The 22874-nt window shown below is 39.6% G+C and overlaps 1 protein-coding gene across 2 annotated transcripts in view; it reads left to right on the top strand.

Annotated features, from left to right (window-relative positions):
* DLGAP4 (DLG associated protein 4) overlaps positions 1-22874 on the top strand; it is a 431492-nt gene that overhangs the window by 321471 nt on the left and 87147 nt on the right. For both annotated transcript variants that reach the window (XM_067468148.1, XM_060772311.2), the window contains 4 exons: positions 2523-2740; positions 7854-7968; positions 11326-11376; positions 13275-13518. In XM_067468148.1, coding sequence (XP_067324249.1) covers positions 2523-2740; positions 7854-7968; positions 11326-11376; positions 13275-13518 — 628 coding nt within the window. The remainder of the gene's footprint in view (positions 1-2522; positions 2741-7853; positions 7969-11325; positions 11377-13274; positions 13519-22874) is intronic.

Genomic DNA, 22874 nt, shown 5'->3' with positions numbered 1-22874 from the left:
TTTTGTGTCTTAGCACAGTTAGAAGTTCTTTGGACATCCATTCTGGCTTCTTTGCATTTGTCCTATTTTTTCTCTTTGTTGGCACAGTTTGCAATTGCGCCTTGAGTATTTCACTCTTGAGAAGTTCCCATCCATCCGTAGCTCCCTTGTCTTTTAGTATCTGTGTCCATGGAATGCTGCTCAGCGTTTCCTTCATTTTTTGGAAATCAGCTCTCCTAAAGTCCAAAATGCGGGTTTGACTTGTCTTAGTTTCGGCCTTCCTTTGTACCTCAAATTGCAGGAGCACATGGTCACTTGCCCCTAAGGATCCTACCACTTCGACCGCATCGATCAGGTCCTCCGCATTTGTTAGGATGAGATCAAGAGTAGCCAATCCCCTTGTTGCCTCTTCTACCTTCTGGACCATGAAATTGTCTGCAAGGCAAGCGAGGAATTTGTTGGACCTTGTACTCTTGGCAAAGGACACAAAAGTAGCCCTTTTTGTTGACCTTCTGCTATCAGTGAAATAGATGTTTCCGCCACCCCACCTGATGGTTTTGTTTTATGCTTGTCAGACTTTTTCTAGGTATTTTTAGAGTTTATCAAAATTGCAAACAATAGTATTATCTGTGGCAGGTCAACATCAGCATTCCCCTGAAGAATCTCTTAAGTGGCTTAGATGAAGGCTTACAAGGGATGATCATCAAGTTTGCAGATGACACCAAATTGGGAGGGATAGCATTAGCTAATACTCTAGAAGACAGGAGCAGAATTCAAAACTATCTTAACAGATTAGAGAGATGGGACAAAATTAACAAAATGAAATTCAACAGGGACAAATGCAAGAGACTCCACTTAGGCAGAAAAAAATGAAATGCAAAGATACAGAATGAGAGATGTGTGACTCGACAGCAGTACATGTGACAACAAGTTAAACATAAGCCAACAATGTTATACAGCAGCTAGAATAGTCAATGGGATTTTGGCCTGCATAAATAGTATAGTGAAGGAAGTCATGCTGCCCCACTATTACTGTATCCAATTCTGGGCACCACAGTTTAAGGGAGATGTTGACAAGCTGGAATGTGTCCAGAGGAGAGTAACTAAAATGATCAAGGGTATGGAGAACAAGCCCTATGAGGAGTGGCTTAAAGAGCTGGAAATGTTTAACCTGCAGAAGAGAAGACTGAGAGGAGACATTATGAGGACCATGTATAACTATGTGAGGGGAAGTCATAGGGAGGAGGAAGCAAGCTTGTTTTATGCTGCCCTGGAGACTAGGACCCGAACAGTGGCTTCAAACTTCAGGAAAGGAGATCCCACCTGAACATTAGGAAGAACTTCCTAAACATGAGCGCTGTTCAGCGGTAGAACTCTCTGCCCCAGAGTGTGGTGGAGGCTCCTTTTTTGGAGGCTTTTATACAGAGGTTGGATGGCCATCTCACAGGGATGCTTTGAATGTGATTTTCCTGCTTCTTGGCAAGGGGTTTAATTGAATGGCCCATGAGGTCTCTTCTAACTCTGTGATTTTATAATTCTATGTCTGAAGGATTGGTGATTGAAAACCTCTACAAACAATGTATGTAGTACTGCACTTTGTTTAAAGGGACATCATAACATCATATCCCATCGCCATTCTAGACACCATCTCACATTTTAAAGACATTTTATTGTATAAGCAACATCATTCATAATTAAATCACACAGTACTTGTAGATCTCAGTAGTGAGAAACATTGCCTAATACGATATGGAGACTCCATAATTTGTATTTCATCTATTAACAGTCTTGGCACATCTCATACTACCAAAGGTATTTGCATGCCTTTGGTAGTACGTATTTCAGGAGTTCCAGTACATTGTAAGGCATCTATTTTCTTACACAATAAATTTCAGACACTTTTCAACTTAATACAGAATTGTAGTACATTTACATGCATTGCATTTATTCAACATAATGATTGCTACAGAGAGTGAAACACATCATATTGACATCTGCATTCTATTTCTTATATAAGTAGATAGCCTTTTGTACCTATAAGATTTTTACTAGTGCCAAAAAGACAAATTCCTACTCCCCTATTCATAGAACTGAGGCTCTTACAGGTTAAAAGCCTTCCAATATCAATTTCTTCTAAATTTTATTATGATCTCTTTTATTGATGGTTGTCTTCCTTTTATTTTTCTTTCTTTTTATCATTTGTATTTATTGAGTTAGGAGAACTACTATTTCTGTGTTTTCTCATTTTGTGTATATCAGGGGATTTTATGGTTTGATTTTATGTTGGCCTTTATGTGGTTTAAAGATGAGAAAATACTTTTTTGTTTCAGGCAGCTTGTAAACATCTGATATGGGCTGTTGATGAAAGTAACCAATAGCCATGATACCCAGGAATCCTAAAAGGTTGCAGTTCTCCAAAATTACTTTTCCAACTTCTATACTAAGCAACTTTGTATTTCTGTTATTCCTGGAGTTTCTACATTCTTCCATTCTATGCCCGTTTTCTTTGGTAACCACCTTCTGTTCTTCTCTCACTTCTGTAGGTGCCTCAGGGAGACTGGAATAACACGTTGACTAGGGACAAAGACAATGAAATCCCATGCCGGCGCATGCGGAGTGGGAGTTATATTAAAGCCATGGGAGATGATGATAGTGAAGACTCTGAAACCAGCCCGAAGCCATCTCCAAAAACTGCAGCACGGAGGCAGAGTTACCTCAAGGCCACTCAACAGTCACTGAGTGAGCAGAGCACCACTCACAGGTACTGGCTTCTAACCTCAGCCCTCCTTTGCCTTAAAAAGGATATCCATGCCTTCAACATCTTGAAAAGAATGGCTTGGGTGAACTATAAACACATTCCATGTTCATGATGGTTCATTATGGTCTTATGATATGAAGACTAGTGCAAAGACAATACTTCTTAAAAAATTTAAAAAATCCATGGTATTACCAATTGAGTACTACTAGTGCCTACAGTTTTACCTATCTGTATCTGACAAAATATGTCCTATTTAGTAATTTTCTAGGTCCTCCAGATGATTCCATGGCATGTTTCCACCAGAAGTTACATAGAGCTGCATTGGTGGACCTAGAGAATTCCTGTGTGTCCTCTCTAGGTTCTCCAGCATGACCCTATGGTAACTTTCAGAGGAAGCTATTCATTTCAATACAGTTCATTGTTATCCACAGTTTCCTGTTTCCACAGTAAGTGGTGTTTCTACTAGGTTGGCAGAAGCTGCAGCTAACAGTGGGAGCTCACCTTGCTCCCCTGATTCGAACCACTAAATACTTCCTTCTTCCAAACTGGTTCATAACTATTTGCTCTCCAATACAGGAATTGACTAGTAATTAAGACAGTCTTCTGTTCTCCATATTAGACTAATACAACACTAAGATTACCTACATATTGTTTCCAACCTTTGTCCTGTCTTCCTCTAATCTACTCTCAGGGTAGACTGCCGGGGGAGGGGTGTCTTGTTTTTTAAAACATGTCCAGAACAAATGTAATAACATAGGCTTCAGGGGATTTCTTGATGGCTGTGATAAATAGTCAATAAAAAAAGTCACCTATCTTACAATTTGTAGAAAATAAAAATAAAACAAGACCTAACGCCATCTGCTGTCCACTCATCATGACTTTTGTTTTCCTGTGTAGATAATCATTTTTGAGTATCCAGTTCAGGTCTCCAGAACGTCAGCATAAAATCATACAGAGCCATACTACACCAACGAATCACAGAAATAATTAATGCAGATGGTAATAATAATAATACAATAACTTTTTTATACCCTGCCACCATCTCCCCAAGAGGGACTTGGGGCGGCTTACATGAGGCCAAGCCCATGGTACAATTAAAAACAATTCTAAAAAGGTATGTAAAGACATATACAAAGTTATTATTAAAACTATGATCAACTACACAATACCTGGAATTGAATTCTAACAAGGCAATTAAAAGACAAAAGATATGATAGCCATCAACACTGGGAGTTAGCATATTTATGATCACACTGATGTTAACTGTAAAAATCAAGATGTAGTTCTAAGTAGGCTTATTAATGAGCAGTGGGACTTTCCCCTGACAATAAATCTAGTCATGTCCAATTCTGGGGGTGGTGCTCATCTCCATTCCTAAAAAGAAGAGCTGGCATTGTCCATAGATGCCTCCAAGATCATGTGGCCAGCATAATAGCATGGTGTACCATTATCTTCGTACCAAAGCGATACCTATTGATCTACTCACATTTGCATGTTTTCAAACTGCTAAGTTGGCAGAAGCTGAGCCTTACAGCAGGACCTCACCCCACTCCCAGATTCAAACCACCAACCTTCCGATTAGCAAGTTCAGCAGCTCAGCTATTTAACCCTCTGCGTCACCAGGGAACCCCCACTTTGGTCACATTTCACACTACTATCAGAATCCTCCAGTCATCATCGGGATGATGATATGGTTGCTGATGACACGATAAATAAAATAAATTATCGGGATGATGGAAATTGCAATCCAAAAAAAGTAACAGACCCAAGCTCTGACTGCCTTATACCAACTCTGGCCCATCTTCTTCCTTCTCTTCATCTTTTTTTCTTTTTCATTATATAGCATCATCAAATGTTATATAAGACCACTCCTGACACGACAAAAAAAAAAAAAACATAGAGGCCTTTCAAGGTTTACAATTGAAAATATTTGCATGTGTGTGTGTGTGTAGCAAATAACTAAACAGTATAATATAGTTATAAAACAAATCATAAAAAATAAGAAACAACCCACACGATATATGAAAACTGATTAATGCATGCAATCAAAATATACAAGAGTACAAAACAACATTAAACTAAAATCCAAGTCCAAACTGCCTCCTATATATTGACTGGTAACAACCCATCAAATTTTAAGCAGTGGTCTTTCCAAGGCCTTCCTAGAAATGCCTGGAACTGAATCTGTGTGCATCTAGAAACACAATATTTGGTCTACCATCTATCTGTGGCCTCTTCCTGTGATGCTTTCAGGCCTACTGTTGCTCAGCAATCAGCTTTTTTTCCAGCAATGACTGTGAGATTTGCTTTAAATACACTCTGTCAGGAGTCTTGGAAATGTACTTAGCACAATGAATTGGAGAAAGCAACAGCTTCCCTGTAGCTTCATGACAAGTGCAAGCTGTTAGTTGGTGATCAGTGGCTGCAAATGGGGCACTACTGCCGACCAGTGGCTATATCAAGTTTTATTTTCTGACTGAGTTGCAGATATGTTTCCATCTGATACTTTGTTAGATATGATATTAAATATATTTCATATAGATCTTGTATGCTTAACAATGAAAACAGAAGTTGTGGGAGGCCTGGTAATTGTCAAGACTACTGACAATAGTATATTTAAGTATTTTTCCCCCTTTGGCAGTCCTGATTTTAGATTATTCCTTTGAAGCTTCTATTTACAATATAATGAGCTCCTGCTGTCACCATAAACTACTTTTATCAGTTGTCTTGTATATTCCCATAAATTGTTTTCTAGATTAATAATACCAAAGTATTTGCGCATGTACAAATTCTTCATCCATGGATTCTACCACCTATGCTTGAAAATATTACCTGCTACCCTAAAGAAAAATCCAAAAAGCATACCTTGACTTTGCCATTTTGTATAAGGGACACCATTTTACTATGCTACTGTTTATAATGGGTCTTGAACATCCACATATATTTGGTACCCACAAGTGGTCTTGAATCAAACTCCAGCAGATACCAATAGGCCATTGAAGGGGACAAACTTGTTTCAGTGGAGTTGGCCTTGCTGCTTCTTTGTTACATAGCAGCCACAAAGATGGCTTCAACAAGTCAACCATTATGTATACCCCAGCCTGAATCCTGTTGAGAAAATTATTGAGTCAATGGAAATGACCTATGTATCGACTCACTATTTAACTATTGATTCAATGGGCCTACTCTAGATGAAAGTAACCAGTGGGATTCAGACCTCTGTGTGTTTTCCACTTCTATGTAATCCATACAAGACAAAACAGGAAACACTATCAAATCATGAAGAAAGGAAGTAAAGCCCAAGCTTAATCATCTATTCGTAGATACAAAAAAAGCAGGACTAGGAAGCATAAAGAGAGACATACCTACCTAGCTTACGCTTTTCTCCACTCATGAACAGGTCCAAGTTATTTGCTACAAAATTGGTACTTAATATGTAACAAATAGTTAGAAACTAAGCATCAATTATGTTAGGGGTGAGTAATGTGTAGTCCATTGCTGACATGTAGCATCCAGACCCTTTCCCATTTACTCAAAAGAGCCCTTTGTACTTTCTATGAGATACGGAGACCAATTTGCCATATTTTAGTCCTCTGACCTGTTTTAGGTTTGCAGAGACTTTTCCCAAAAGTCTTAAAACAGTCAGTCCTATTTTTGAAAGAGTCCTCCTGAGCCAAAACTAGGTCAGTGGATAAAAAACAAAATAAAGTGCCTCTTTACAGTTTCTGGGTGGCTCATACCCTTTTTAGTTAAATAAAAAAGTGAATGTAATGTAGCACAGGAGGCATCAAGGGAAATTGAGGGCAGGTCCAACTTTGTGGTGTCCAAGGAAAATAATTCGCAGCCCATAGACTTGAGAAATTTACCCCCATCCCAATATTTCCCAAGATTTTTTAAATCTAAAAAATACTTTTAAAGCTTTAAGAGTTGTGGAGATAGTGGAGAAACCTATAATTTACTACTAATTAAATTCAAATATTGTTATGTGCCTTCAAGATGACTGTTATTATAAGTCTCCCCCCCCCCCCCCCCCCCCAGTAGGATTTATTCTGCGGAGGTTTGTTATTGCCTTCCTGAGGGTAAAAGAGTGTGACTTGCTGAAGGCCACCCAGTGGGCTTTCTTGGCTGAGTAATATTAAGGCTCTGATATCTCAGAATCAAAGACCAATTCTCAAACTGCTGTAACATGCTTGTCTGTTAAGAGCTAGGTGATACTGGTAGTTATACTGAAAAAAGGTAATATCTCTACACAATCACTCATATGTCCTTCTGGGATCAATTCTAGTCACACTGTTATCTGTGTCCATATCGATTTCTTGTTGGAGGGTGTGGGATCTGATTAATATGATGAGAATAACAACAAAAACAACAACAACAACAACAACGTTTATTTATATCCCACCACCATCTCCCCGAAGGGACTCGGGGCAGCTTACAAAGGCACTCCAAGGTGCAGCATATGACATAAATGGCACATGAGTATAAACAATATCACATAGAAATTATAAATGCAACCACTATCAGCACATAATATAATATAAAATTGCACAATTTTAAAAACACAGACCATATATACATAAAACTAGCTGCCACCAATTTGCAACTAAGGTGCCAGAGTGTCAACCTCATATTGGCCTCATATATGCAAGTTTTGAACTTCACCAAATTTCTTGTAATTGTGAGTTGGGAGGTTGTATCTGCCAGGTTCACAATTCCAGTTCTTAGAGTCCATTCACAATGCAGAATTGTATAATTATCACTCCTCTTTAACTACTATAGTTTTGTCCTATGGAATCCTGGAATAGTTTAGGGAGGGGCACTTTGAATACTCAGTCAAGGTGTTCCAGTGTTTCGTCAAACAACAAACCCCAGGATTCCGCAGGATAGAACTATGGCAGTTAAATTGGAATTGAATAGACCCTGAATATAGGCCTGATGGTAAACAGCTGAGTAAATAAATAATCAGGAAAGAAGTGGACCCCCAAAAAGGGTCTCACTAAAGTCAACTTGCCTGTGTCAATACCTTGTTATGTCACTAAATACAATGATCACTGTTTGCTTTTCTCCTCTTGTTATATGATCATGACTTCAGATTCTCTCTGTTCTTATTCTACAGAAGCCTGGACCGCCTTGATTCTGTTGAGATGGTTTTGCCTCCGAAGTTCCCAAGCTGGGAAGAAGAATACAGCCCGATCCCAGACAACCTTGATGAGTCCAGTAGCGTCAATCAGGTGAGAGGGAGCAGCAACTCTTCCTAGCAACACAAAAGGACAATTCCCACCTAATCTAAAAAGGATAATGCTTTTGGAAGATCACTCAAATGCAGGAAAATGCAAATCAGCTTTTGCATTTCCTGGCATTTGAAATTCAAATGCAAAACCTCCAGTGGCTAGAACAGACATTTGATTTGACTTTCTTCTGTTTCCTGTCACACAATAATACCTGAGCATTAAAAGAATAAAAACTGCTCAAATACACTTTACATGGAATGAAAATGGCTGCAAAAGATTCCTGCCAGGGATAATATGACCATTAAGGGAAGGGTGAGTAACCACCTCAAGTGATAGATGTCGGAGATACGCTGGTCACTCGCCCCTCCAGGCTTTCCCCTCCATTGATAGTCAGAGCTGTATATGCCACACAGTCTGTCCTACACCCCTTCAAGTAGTCTCTTGTCTTAAGAGGTTGTGATATTCAACAAAAAGTTAACTTCCAGGCCAGAATCTCAGAGTGAGGGGAAACATCTCAGGCCAAAATTGTTGCACTGAAAAGTGTGTGTGTGTTCTCACTAGTTAGGCTTGGCTTTGTTTATCTGAGTGACATATTATATGTAAATGTGGTTGGTACTAAATGTATCATGTTTAACCAGAGGCTGCCCCTTGTCCTATGATATCATAAGGGATCACCCTTGATCTCAGATTTTGGTCCAGAACTCTCAGGCCCTGAAATAGTCCTGACCTGAGAACTCTGGGTAGCCATCTTTTTCTTTTCATATCTCAGTCAAGGCCCTCACCATCTGTGTACTGGCTGCTTTAATCAGTCCATGTAGTGATAAGGGGGTCCTTCCACTGTTAGGAGCAAAGGTCTCCCAATACCAGTTGTTCAGGACCAACAATAGAGAAAAGTATTGACATCATGTCCTACTTGCCAAAGGTGTCTGATTAGACCATTCTTCCTCTCCCTCCTTTGCTTTATTCTATTTGTCTGTATCAGGGAGTCAGAGAGAATAGATTAAAAGGAAGGGACCAAAATGCCATCATATTTTAGCTTAAATCTCTTACTCCTAGGAAAGATATTGCTACCTTTAGATTGATGGGGAAATCATACAAAATATGGGAAACAAGGAAATGGTGGTACTATGGGGAATTGAAATGTTCATCTGTGAAACCCTAGAAGATGGAGAAGATCACTAGGTTCCACCCCACGATATATGGCAGTGGTTCTCTACCTTCCAAATGTCGTGATCTCCTCATGTTGTAGTGACCCCCAACCATAAAACTACTTCCATTGCTACTTCATAACTGTAATTTTGCTATTGTTATGAATTGTAATGTAAATATCTGATATGCAGGGTGTATTTTCATTCACTGAACTCCACCAATGATGGAATTGGGCAAACTTGGCATACAGAACCCCATGACCAACAGAAAACACTGTGATTTCTGATGGTCTTTGGCGACCCCTCTGATGCCCCCTCGTGACCCCGCAAGCGTCCCGACCCCCAGGTTGAGAAATGCTGATATATGGCATGAAAATATGTTAGGTTAAAATGTTTCAAAGTTGTTGAATTTAAAATAACATTTAATCTGTCCCAAATGTATGTGTAGATTGGTTTCGTAGTCTGAAAGAAATGAAAGGAAGGAAAGAATCAGAAAATCTGAAATCTAAGGGCCCTTCCACACTGTCCCTTTATCCCAGGATCTGTTCCCAGATTATCTGGTATAAAGGACATCATGGAAGGACCCTAAGTTATCCCCATGAGAATGGAGGACAGCTTTACTTTACTTTTGTATTGGTACCCTGTCTAGAAAGTTCATATTTTTATAATACATCTAGGATTGCAATTCTATTGCAAACTGATTTCCAGGAAAGACATCTTCTTATATACTGCACCTCTAACCATAATCCTCTGGTTAGCATTAAAATAAGAAAGATAATAATAAAACAGTGACTGGAATCAGCAGAACAGAACTCCCATTGAATTCGGTGACACTTATATCTAAGTAAATATTCATAAAGTCAAACTTTAAATTTGATGGAGAATTCTGAACACAAGTTTTACTAGACAGATTCTGCTTCTCCTAGCACAATTCTTTCCAGTAAATAGTAGGATAATTCTTATCAGGTCTGAACAGAGGAAAGAAAAGGATGTGTTGACAGCCACCAGTCTGTTAAACAGCATGCTACTTAATAGTGATTTTAAAAAAAACTTTAGCTGAGTAGCCAAGTTTAGCTTTAAGAGTATAGTATATTTATCCTAGCTAGGATTTTTGCCTGTATTGGATTGAAATGTGTTGTTCGCTTTCATTAAAACCCTAGAGTGGTGACAGTCCAACAAAATTGTCAATATAATTGAATACCTACACTCCATCTGGTCTAGCAAATGAGATTCAACATATAAAATGTCAGTGATGGCATTATAATAGTTAGATTTTTCAGCAAAAAGAACAACATAATATGCAAATCAGGCCCGTAGCCAGGATTTCGTTTCGGGGGGGGGGGATTTTTTTCAGGGGAGGTTCGGGAGGGCTGAGTTTTGGGGGGGCTGAGTCTGAGTAAAAGAGGGTCTAGCCTCGCAAACCTTTTGTATCATTACCCCAATACCCTCATGCATAAGGGATATATTGAGTATGGTTATCAGATCATGATATGAATAAACATAACAGTTTAAATAATGCACCAATAAGGCCTTTTCGCGAACCACCATGAGAATTTCGGGGGGGGGGGGGCTGAAGCCCCCCGAGCGCCCCCCCCCCCCCCGGCTACATGCCTGATGCAAATGTATCCATCCTAAGTACAAAAATTGTGTTTGTGCTGGTCCATTCTTTCGCATCCTGGCTATTAATAAATATTCCGATTCAGTTAGCACAGTACTAGAGTCACATATTGCTCTAACTCGGTAGACTCTAACCTTTGGTCCTCCAGGTGTTTTGGACTTCAGGGCCCACAGTTCCTAACAGCTGGTAAACTGGCTGGGATTTCTGGGAGTTAAAATCCAAAACAACTAGAGGGCCAAAAGTTTGTTGCCCCAACTGTTGCTGAATACTCTTTCCACTTGACTTTTGTCTCCCCTGTATGATAACCTGAATTAGCCAAAGTGCCTAACGCTGGATTCAGTTTTGTCAAAATGTTACCTCATACTTGGCAGCTTGAAGGTTTTGGTCCTATGAAGGTTTGCCTCATCATGTTTGGTCAGCCATATAATGAGAAGTTGTTGGTTTTTTAATTCATTTTTGTGTCATTAGCCCAAACTGTCACACGATAGCCTTTGTCCCTTTGTGATTCTTGGGAGGCTGAAATGGTTTCTGTGTTGAAGCAGTGAGATCCCCATCCCTGGTGCTTTAATATTTTACAACTCTTTCTTCCAGATATTTGGACAACCCTCATTTATTCCACAGATATTTTCACAAGAAGAGCAGGTACCGTCCATCTGATCATATTCTACCATCCCTTACATGCACATATTGAACTGCCTAATACAGATTCAGACTTCCTTGTTGCTCAGCATTGTTTGCACTGGCTAGCAGTAGCCCTCCATAGTTTTAGTCTAGGGTCTTTCCCAGCCCTAACTAGAAAGGGCAGGGATTGTACCTGGGGTCTTCCACATTCGAAGCATGCACTGTTCCTCAGAGCTACTATGACTCCCCCAAGTACGTTAAATCACTTGCTAAATGTTTCAGTTCTTGAACGTAGCTGAAAACCATTACTATTTAAGTGTTACAACCCCCAAATATTTGACACTGCCTCTTAATGAAATGAGAGGAGAAAAAATTGAGTGAATTAGCAAATATACAAAATGACCTCAGTTATTATACCATAAAATTTAATGATGTCTAGCTTTCCCTACTGTGTTTCAGGTGGTGTAACAAGACCCAAGCAAAGTCTTTCTGTGATATGAATGTAGCCTGCATAAATGGGATAATTTTCAGGTTGAGAAGCCAGGAAAAATGAGCAGTAATTCAGGAAAGGTTAAGAAAACAGGTGTCTTTTCATTGCTTTACTTTAAACTGTCATTACTTATTATGAATTAATTCTCTAAAATCAATTTTACAAGGCCGTAAAATTAATAACAGGCCATATTTTCCAAAATGGAGATCACCAATTTGTGTGACAAATTACCAGACTTGATTAGTTTTCTTTAACGAATATGAAACAAGATCACACTCAGAAGAGTTGTAGCAAAAACATTAGGCAGGACCAGCTGAGGTGGGATGAAAAGCATCACCTCTTGCCTAAGATGTCACCATGGAAAATTTGAGAAATTAGAATTAGATGCCAGTAGTGAAATAGATGACTGTCTTGGCCTTGAAGGAGCTGGGGGTGGCGAAAGCCAACTGGGAGCTCTGGCATGGGCTGGCCCATGAGGTCAAGAAGAGTTGGAAGCGACTGAACAAATAAACAACAACAGTGAAATAGAAAACTTGCATAATTCCTAGTTAGAAACATGAGCTAGACTAGATTGATCAGATTTTCTCACCAGGGATCTTCAATAGAGACTGATTTATTTAGTGCAGTAAAAACACATATTTCTGGATTACATCTCCCTTGAACCCTAATTGGCATAGTTAGTGGTGAAGAAACTAGGAACCGCGGCCAAACAACATCTGTAATGACATTTTGCTCATTCTTGATTTACTGTAAGTTTCTTTCATAGGTTTCTCTATAGTATCTCTATTTCTCTTATAGCATACATGCGACAACCTAGCAGTATTCCTGCCCAAGATGTGACCTACCAAGTTAAAAATAATCTAACAGCAAGTTATGGTAGATCACTGGAAAGTTTGTGAACCTCCTGGGTTTGCTGGTACTCATCATGACTCATATAAAACCAAGGATGCTGTCAGAACATGGAAGCATTACTTGTTTTTTTCCCTTTGGATTACAGATCCCAGTATTCCCCAGCCAGCACAGACATTTCTCGAGGTCTGATCCAAAAAGTTACTTTTCTAAGCTGTGGTCATTGTTAAGCACTTCACATACCAGAATTCAGAGCTAGTAACCTGTGTGACTTGCTGGACCACATACTATTGAAGCGGTTTTGAAACAAGGGTAATATTGGCTAATGTAAACAAATAAACATCTCATTCTGCTGAGAAGCATAAGGGAGATCTGTTGAACTACTGTTTCCACCAATCCAAACTTTTATAAAGCCCATTGTTGTGGCTTATGGGAACTGTAATCTCAGATTTGCAGGGACACAGTTGCCTAGTATAGCAGAAAGCAAATTAATAAGTCAGAAAATACATTCAATTCCCCTATGAGATCTTTGGAATTGCAGGTCCTTTTGCTAAGAGAATGACCAACTGTGTTCTTACAGGCAGGAGAAGTGGAGCTAAATGACCAATATGAGGGACTGTGTGAATCAACCTACAGTGAAGCAGAATCAACTACTGTGGAAGTACTGGACCTGCCCCTTCCTAGTTACTTTCGCTCCCGGAGCCACAGCTACCTCCGAGCCATTCAAGCAGGCTGCTCCCAAGAAGAGGACACTGTCTCTGTCCGGTCCCTCTCTCCACCTCCAGCTAACAGCATCAGTGGCAGCCGAACACTTCCCAGCAACAGTAAGTCAAACCATTTGCAACCAAGGGGAAATGGTAAACAGATGTGATTGCACAGCTATCTAAACATTGCTTGGAAAAAGATTTGAGCATTTTAGATTGTGAACACACCCAAAATTTGTAGTATTCAGTGTTGTAACTGAATGTTATGCTGGTTTTCCATAATAATGTGATATTGTGATTTGGTATGCGCCACATTTTGCATTTGGATTTGGTTTCAGTATTTCTGGTTCAACAACTATTCAGAAATATCTTTATGACCATATTATACTGTATTATTTCTCTTAATCCACAATACAGAGGATGAAAGTAATGGGCCATGATACAGCCAATGTATTTTAAGGCATCAACAAAAGGAATACTTGCTTGTGGGTATTATCTACTAAACTATCTTAGGAATAAGCATGTGTTTGGACTTAGTTTCAGAAATGCAATCCTAAATTTATATACCAGGATATTTCAGTGGTACAGGGGTATTGGAGAGCAATAAGCTACTTTTAGATCGAAAGTTCATTTTTCTATCACTTCCCCCTTCCCTGTTTGTTACCATGTCCCTTAATTTTGGTATCTGTGTGGGGGGAAAGTTCCTGAACAGAATTGTAGTGTTGACATTTGATGTCAAGATCAAATCGACATTCAGCTGTGGTTTAAAATGTATTCTTTTGTTGTCTTTTCTACAAATGTTGGTCTCCTAGATATAACAAAGTTTGAAACAATGTGGGGAATATTATTAATATACAGGTCTGAGACAATTTTATCACCGTTTCTTGGATGTTAATGAAATTTTGACATGAAGCTAAGCCAATGTTGACCTATGTCCTTAAGTGTTCAAGAAACAGCTGGCCAAGTTAATGTGCTGCCAAGATATCGCCTTTTCCATCCATAATCCTCTTAATCACAATAATTTATTTCCCTACAGATGGGGTAGGGCCACCTCCCACATCCATAACAAGCTAAGAGTCCAATCCCTAGGCATCATTAGGATCATTTTTCCATTGACTTCATTTGGAGCACTCCTCCTAAATCAGTACTAAAATATCTCACTCAATACCCCACCCAAGAAGTGCTAGAATATTGTTGTTGTTGCTGCTGCTGCTGCTGCTGCTCTGACGTTTTGGGGAGCCTGAACCTGGGTTGTTTTCTTAAGTCAGCTATGGCTTTGTCAGAGCACAATTTTGGGAGATAGGAGTCTACTGTTCCACTCAGCAGAATGGCCATGAGAGTCCCAAATAGAATAGAAGAAGAACCTGAAGAAGTTACTTTGTAGGCTATAGTTCCAGAATCCCCCCTCACACCAGTAGGACCATTGGGAATTATGCTCTCTGCAAACATCAAGGTTGCAAGTAGTCTATATATTGGACAACTTCATTCCTTTTGATTACATTCATCAGGTCTGCCATCCATGAAAGCTTTGACCAACTAAAATGTCTTGGTCTTTAATGTGCTATAAGACTCTTATATTTTGAACATATGCTAACAACTAAAGTAGGGATAGATGATTTCTTTGGATGTGGGGATAAAGTTCTCTCCCAGGTCCTCTAAGGCCAAATCCCATGACTATAACTACCCCAAGCAATGACATTTCCAAAAGCATTGAAGTGCTGCTTTCAATAAAAGCAAGGAGCAATGTGTATAGGATCCATGCACAGAAAATTGTCCATAAAAATATCAGGACTTCTAGAAACCAATTTTGTTTTCTTTTTAAGAAAATGCTATTTATTTGCTCTTGCCAAAGTGAATTCATAAACAGGAGGGGACCTTTATGAGGGCTTAGTTGGCCACAAAAACTGGACTAAATTTTGCTCACCCTAGAAGTAAAGAAACCCTTATAAGGGAGATGTTGAGCACCTTAAAGTACCCAATTGCAGCTGTGAAAGCAAAAGGCTGCCGTGATGCCTTTCAAACAGAGGCTGCCGTGATGCCTTTGACATGATGGCATGATGTGTAGAATTGTTGGATGATCTCCAGTAACAAGAAAAAAAATAGCTTGACCTGATTTTTTTTTTCTTCCTACACAGGTAGCATGTGCACCGCTGTTACCATTTTGTGAACTGTGGTTGCATTTAAACTGTAGACTACATACTTTGTGGCATTGTGTGCATTGCAAAGAAAGCCGCTCAAGCAGCAATCAGCATTGGATTTGTGAGGTTTAGAGATTTATGGATTGCCTCCTGAAAAATAAATTGCACTTGGCACTGTGATATAAGACCTGTTTTCATTAAGACGCCATTTGCTGTTTCCCTTTAACAAAAGAGAGAAAAGGTTTAAATTCTCATTGGCTGATACTACCTACTCATGTACCCGCAAAAAAACTAAACATACTGGTATTAAATGTATCCAATAGTGGACTGTATTAATATGCTGGTAGATGCTTATACTGCATTTGTAGTAGAAGGTGTTTTCCTTTAACTTCAATCCAATTGTATATATTTTATTTTAAGCTACAATTTTTGCTTATTCAAGACAGGAGCTCAATTCGTACACATGTTATGGGTTAATTCTCCTACGAATTGTGCCCATCTCCTTAAAGCCTTCTATCTATTCCTTCTATCACAATCCTTACTTTGCTTATTTTCTGTCCTATTTACTAGAGAAAATTCTAGTTTTACTTAATAATAGACAGGATAAGACAATGCAGGTCCAGCCCTACCATTAGGTGGAGTGATGTAAGTGTCACAGTCAGCAGCTATAGGATGTTATGGAAGACCAGACTTTTAAAATTGTTTTAACAGTCTGGAAAGGGGAAATGTGAGGTTTTCTACATCTTCCTAAAAGGATATGCTTGGTTTTGGGTGCCATAACTTCTGTTCTTGATTGCCTCTATATTGGCTTATTTACATTCTATATTTCCATTTCTTTCTGCATTAGCTTAGGACAGGGATGGAAAATATTTGGCCCTCTATGTTTTTGAACAAAGATTTCTGCAATCTACTACCAAAGGCCATGCAGGATGAAGCTGATAGGATGTCTGGAGTAAAATATTTAGAGAGCCAGATTCCCTAGCCCTGAAGTAGCATCTTTTTAAAAGCATTGTGATCCTATTTGTTCCAAATTAAATTGTGTGTGTCAAAAAGAATATATTTGATGACAACCTGGAGTCCTTTCATACTATACAACTATACTGGCATGATTTCATTTTAACTGCCATGGTTCCATTCTAGCGATCTGGAATTTGCAGTTTAGCACCTCTCCAAGCTACAAACCCCCAGATGCTTTAGTCAAGATATTGCCATGACAATTAAAATGGAACCATAATCATGGAGTGTGAAAGAATCCATAGAGTTGAAAAGGGAATCAACATTTCATTTACAAATCTGTAAACTCAGTAAATGACAACCCAGATCTACCACCCAGGAAGTAAGTAAATAAATAGGTAAACAAAATAAAATAAGTGATTGTCTGCCCTCAGTGGTGCTTTTGTAGTGGTGCTTGCAAGGTGTTAACACTAAGGAGGGTGAGATATAGCCAGTGGTATCTGTTCAACTCTGGTAATTGGCAGAAATTCTACTGACAGCTTTGAATCCCTGGCTTTGAATCCCTTGCATGAGATCTATATGACAGAGGTATGGGAGTGAGGGGATGCTTCCTTGTAACTTTCTTCCTTAAGAACAAAGAGATTTATGCACTGGGACTTGAAGAATCTTAGCAAAACAGGCTGAGCAGCAGGTGAAAAGTGATGTGTTCTATACTAGATGCTCAGTTTCTATTTCAGGTTTTGTCTTCGTGCTGAAACAGCCTAGCTTTATGCATATTTATTATACAAGTGAAATTCTGAGCATTTTGTGTGAAAACAAACTTATATCTTTCATAATAGAAGAAGATGAAACATCTATACAATCCCCCCCCCCCCCCAAGAAAGAGAAATAATGAAAATTTGTAATTCAAATACAGGTGAACTACAACCTGCTTAATTTAAAAAAACATACTTGATGTAGTATAACAAAAATACCAAGTTACCAAAGAGAATGCACATGTCCCTCCACTGCCAAAAACAAAAAACAAAACAGGACAATAGAGGATACAGACTTGCATAACATTTTCATGTGCCAATTTATGGATGTGAAAAAATACTATACTTAGAAAAGCAATGAACTTTCCCATAGCCAAATGTCTAGGCTGTTGTCCAATTGTTTTTATGGATAGCTGCTAGGCTCCTGTTGCTTTTTTGTAGATTTTTAACTTTCCCCAGTGAAGGACAACATCAAAGCTCCTCTTTCAAGCACCTGCTCTTCTTTTTCATGATCCTTCCTCTTTAAACTAAACATGGACTGGGTAACCATTCAAACAGAGAATTGCTTAAGTAGAACACATTACCATCCTCTTGGACCATCCAGGGGGAATACCAATAGCTAAGAAATTTGAGAAAAGGGGACTGGAAATGTTACATGGCCATTTCTGGTTTTAAAAACACTTTGCCGAGAAACCTCCTGATTGGTTCTTGTAGAATTCTCCTAAGTCAGAAACCACTTGAAGACACACAACAGCATTTTTTATATTCATCGGTTTAAATGCTTACAGGTTTAAACAGTTAACTATTTAAAATCAAATCACTGCCCTCATTTATTCCTATTGCTCCAAAGGAATTGGTAGTGCAAAACAAGATCCTGCATTGACAGATGTGGCTGCAGAACTATAGTCACATGATGTAACTATGTATTCCAGTGTTTCCCAATAGGAAATTGAAGGTTACATGGGAAGGCAAGGAACTTGAACACTGTTCCCATCCTAACTATCTTGGCATCACCTTAGATCGAACACTAACATTTAGTCAACACTGTGCAAATACCAAGCACAAAGGAGCTGCACACGATGACATCCTGAGGAAACTTACTAATAATGCATGAGATGCAGACCCAAACTTAATAAGAACATCAGTCCTGGCTTTGTCTTTCTCAACTGCTGAGTATGCCTGCCCTATCTGGCATAAATCTGCCCATGCAACACAGGTGAATATAGCACTGAATATGACATGTAGAATAATCATAAGATGTCTTAAACCTACACCTGTTGTTAGACCCTATAATCCTCCAGCAACAGCAAGAATTTCCCTGTGGGTAGCATAATCAGGCAGTTCCATCTGGATGGCCCCCATGAGGGTCTTCTTCCAAGAACCAAGAATGGGCAACTTGGAAGTTCCTGAACAGACTCAGAAGTGGAGTTGGCAGGTCAAAAGGCAACCTGGCAAAATGGCACTATGTAGAAGAATCCTCTACCTTGTGTAACTGTGGAGCAGAACAAACAACTCAGCATCTGTATGCTTGCCTACAATGCCCTGTCTCACGCATTGAAGAAGAACTGTTTAAAGCTACACACAATGCAGTCATTGTTGCCCATTTTTGGTCAAAAACTATTCAGCTTCATGTGATCCCTTTATTTTACCTTTTGACACATAATAATAATAATAATAATAATAATAATAATAATAATAATAATTCCACCCCCAGCCCCACTACTTTGCAGCCTTCCCAACACAACCTAAAATCAAGGAGTTGTAAGAGGCTTCATGGGCCATTGAGTCTAACCCCCTACTCAATGTAGGGGTGCCAGTTAAAACACTCCCAGTAGGTAGTGACTCTGCTTCTTTTTGAAGGCATCCATTGAAGGAAACCCCACCATCTTTCTCCTAGGCAATTGATTCCATTGCCAAATCACTCCAATTGATAACAAATTCCTTCTGACTTTCAGTGGAAATCTATTCACCTATACCTTCAGACCATTGGACCTGATCCTACTCTCCAGAGAACAGGCCTGTCCACACCTCTTTGTGGCAGCCCTTGAAGTATTTAAAGAGCACAACCATGTCTCTCTTTAAACAACTTTGGTCATTGGGCAGGTGCAATCACTGTAAAAGTGAATTGGAGAATTACAAGTCGAAGTCACTGAACAAAATGCCAGCCATAATTTTGTTTTAGATTATCAATGAAGGCATGAGCAAAAAAGCCTATCTAAAAAGTAAGATTATTCTGTTAAAAGTCTATTTAGTATAACACTAATTCTTCTATAAATACAAGTTTGAGGAGGAATTGAGCTAAAGTGTGTGTCACTCAGTGTCAGGAAGCATAAGATAAGATAAATGTCATCAATTGGTAACTGGAAGACTCATAGCCAAATCCAGCCACCTGCAGGGGGGGGGGGGGTCATTTTATTTCCTAAGTTGCAAATTAGCAGTTGTGTTTATAGGGAGACGCTGCTGGCTGTAAACACAAGATTTCTTGGCACTCTACTTGTATCAGGGAAAGACCTGAACATCTTGGTATGCTATCCTCCATTACTCACTCAAATTGGCACTCCAGTGAAATCAATGTATGGTGCTGCAATAGGCCAAACTGTTACAAACAGTAAATATTACTTATGATCTTCGCAACTGATGTAAGAAACTGCTAAGCCTTCCCTTATCTGTGTCCTGTACAACCCTTATGTCCAGTGGCACATAGGGGTGCATTATTTACGTCTGGGAAATGCAGACAGGCAGCAGAAAAATTTAAACCTACTCCCTCACTTTAAACAGAATTTCTGAGACAAGAAGGAGATGAAAATGGGGTGGGGGGAGAGCAGCCCTTTAACCAAAGAAAAAAACATCCAGTTCTTGTTGTTTTGGGTGGGGGGGGGGGGGTCTACATTTCATCTAGTTTGGTTCTGAGCACCAGGAAACATTCTTATGTTTAATCACAAATCCAGTTAAATCTCCTCACATGTGACTTCACACTCCTGTGTTAAACAAGTAGAGTGAGACTATGTATTTCCCACCCACATATCTGTACACCTTGATTCCCCCCCCCCTCCCCACCATGTTGCCATGTTCAGCAGGTGATTAGGATAAAGAGTCCTATGTATATCAGCTCTATTTGCATGGTTCCCATACCATTAGATTATAAGTTGATGGTAATTATGTTGTTTGGAAGTTACTTTTAGATATCCCACTAAATTTCTGGAATGGCAGGACAACGATGGTGTAGGGGAGGTCAGCTTGCAAAATGAATGGAGGAACATGTGTACAGGCCTTCATTTAAGCAGACATTGCCTGCTCGGTGCTGTTGCCATTTCTGCTGTTTCCCAAATGCCTGGATATTGGCTCATTCCTCCTTTATATACTCTTTAGGACCCAGACTGAGAAGCTGCTCCATTATCTAACTGTGTCAGCAAGGTAGTTGTCAGAGCACAGTTCAATGGCTATGTATGAGGGCCTAAAGCTCCATGAAGAGAACCTGTTACTAATCATGTCAACTAGTACTGATCTTACAGTACTTTCCAAGGCTGCAATAATTATTTTTGCCTTTAAGAGTTTCTCCTCCTTCTTTCTGACCTAGATTCCATCTTCCAAAAATAGCTTTCTCTTGAAGTAGGCAGAGGATTATGCAGTTTGGCTCCTCAGTGTATGAATGCAGTATTTGTTGCTGTTTAATTCTATCCATGTTACTTGTACAGGAGCAAGTGAAAAGGGGAAGGTGATAAACCAATTTACCAGTGGTTACAAAGAAGAATTACTCATCTTAGGGCTATGTGTATCCATGAAGACGAGATTTATTTTATTGTGTTCTCTGTATATGAATGTGTGCTCAACTTTGTTTCCCCAGATAAAAAGATTCTTATTCAGCATAGCCAATCAAAAGTGCCTCATTTCCCATCCATTTTGGTAAACTGACACAAATTATGAGAGACAGTAAAAAGGGGGGGGCATGTTCCAGATGGCTTGATTTGATAACATAAGTCACTTCCCTGCATTTGCAAATTCTGAGCAGAACTGTTGATGACTTAGGGCCATGGAGGACTCTCATTCATTGGATAGTTGTCTGTCAAAACTTACTTGACAGCAAATAACAGTGACAAATTGGTATTCTAACCTAAGTAAATTTTAGTTGCTTCTGCTCACAAATGTGCCTTCTGTAATGTAAATCGATTTCTGTGTCTTGGCTATTCCTATTTTCTTATTTTGTTTGTTGATAAAAAAACATTTCGATTCAACATACACAGAATTCTTTAGAAAAACAATGATAACCAGGCATGGGGCATATATACTGTATTAACTTGAGTCTGATGCACAATATTTTAAAGTAAACTATGTATCCCAAATCAGGATGTGCATTCAACTTATGCCCAAGACCCCACCCGTTGGCAGCTCTGCTTCCCCCTCACGCCCAGCCCAGCCAGTCTGGAATCAGGTTGGTGGTGAGCAAAGCAGAGCCATATGAGTGGGTGGCAACAGAAGTGGCTTGAGACCCAGGAAACCCAGAGGTTGGGTGTTTGGTGGGGGGGCTGCCATTGAGTCCCACTAGCTGCCTGGCCGGAGTAGCGGAGGAACTGAGTAGCACCCAACAAGCAAATCTTCTTTTTCCCTATCAGGCTTTGGAAAATTGAGATGTGCATTAATATAGATGGCATATTAGACTCGAGTAAATATGGTCGTTCTGGCTCTCGCATATGGCATTAACCACATGCGTGATTCTGCCAAGAGGTAGTGATCAGACAGTACTGTTCTTTATAAGAGCAAGCTCCTCCACAAGAGACTGTCTTTGGATATAAGTTAGACCTGTACCTTGGGAAGTCAGATTTGACCATGGTGGGCCACACTCTTGTTACATCTCAAATACACTACTGCAGTGCTCTCTACGTGGGAGACAGTTCGAAAGCTTCAAGTAGTCCAACAGGCAGTAGCCAGGTTTCTAACTGGAGTGGGGTACAGGGAGCATACAACTCTCCTGGTGTACCATCTCCGCTGGCTGCCAGTCTGCTATGGAGCACAATTCAAAATGCTAGCTTTAGCCTATAAAGCCCTAAATGGTTCCGGTCCAGCTTACCTGTCCAAATGTATCTCCCCCTATGAACCATCTCACGGGTTAAGATCATCTAGGGAAGACCTGCTCTCGATCCTACCCCCCCCCCCCCCCCACACACACACACAGGTGCGACTGCTGGTGACGAGAGACAGGGCCTTCTCAGTGGTAGCCCCTTGGCTATGGAACTCCCTCCCCAGGGAAATTAGATCAGGCTCCTCCCTCCTGAACTTCAGGAAGAACATTAAATCTTGGTTGTAGGACTAAGCGTTTGCACAATAATTCTCAGTGCAACTATGATTTCTCAGTGCAATAATGAATAATGGGAATGGCTCCTGGCATATTTCGGACTGTGTGATTTTAAGTAATTGTTTTAAGTGACATGTTTTAATTATGTGATTTTAAAATATATGTTGTTTTATTTTTATATGTTGTCAAGGCATTGAATTGTGCCTTTTTTGTGAGCTGCTCTGAGTCACCTTTGGGGTGAGAAGAGCGGGATATAGATGTGGTAAATAATAAATAAATAATTATGATTTGCACAATTCAGAATGACTACTACATATGTAATGACTACTGCAAATGTGA

The sequence above is a fragment of the Anolis sagrei genome, chromosome 4 (genome assembly GCF_037176765.1).
Source record: "Anolis sagrei isolate rAnoSag1 chromosome 4, rAnoSag1.mat, whole genome shotgun sequence".
Classification (NCBI taxonomy): Eukaryota; Metazoa; Chordata; class Lepidosauria; order Squamata; family Dactyloidae; genus Anolis; species Anolis sagrei.
Note: the sequence above shows the minus strand (reverse complement) of the source record. Positions and strands in the feature narration are given on the sequence as shown.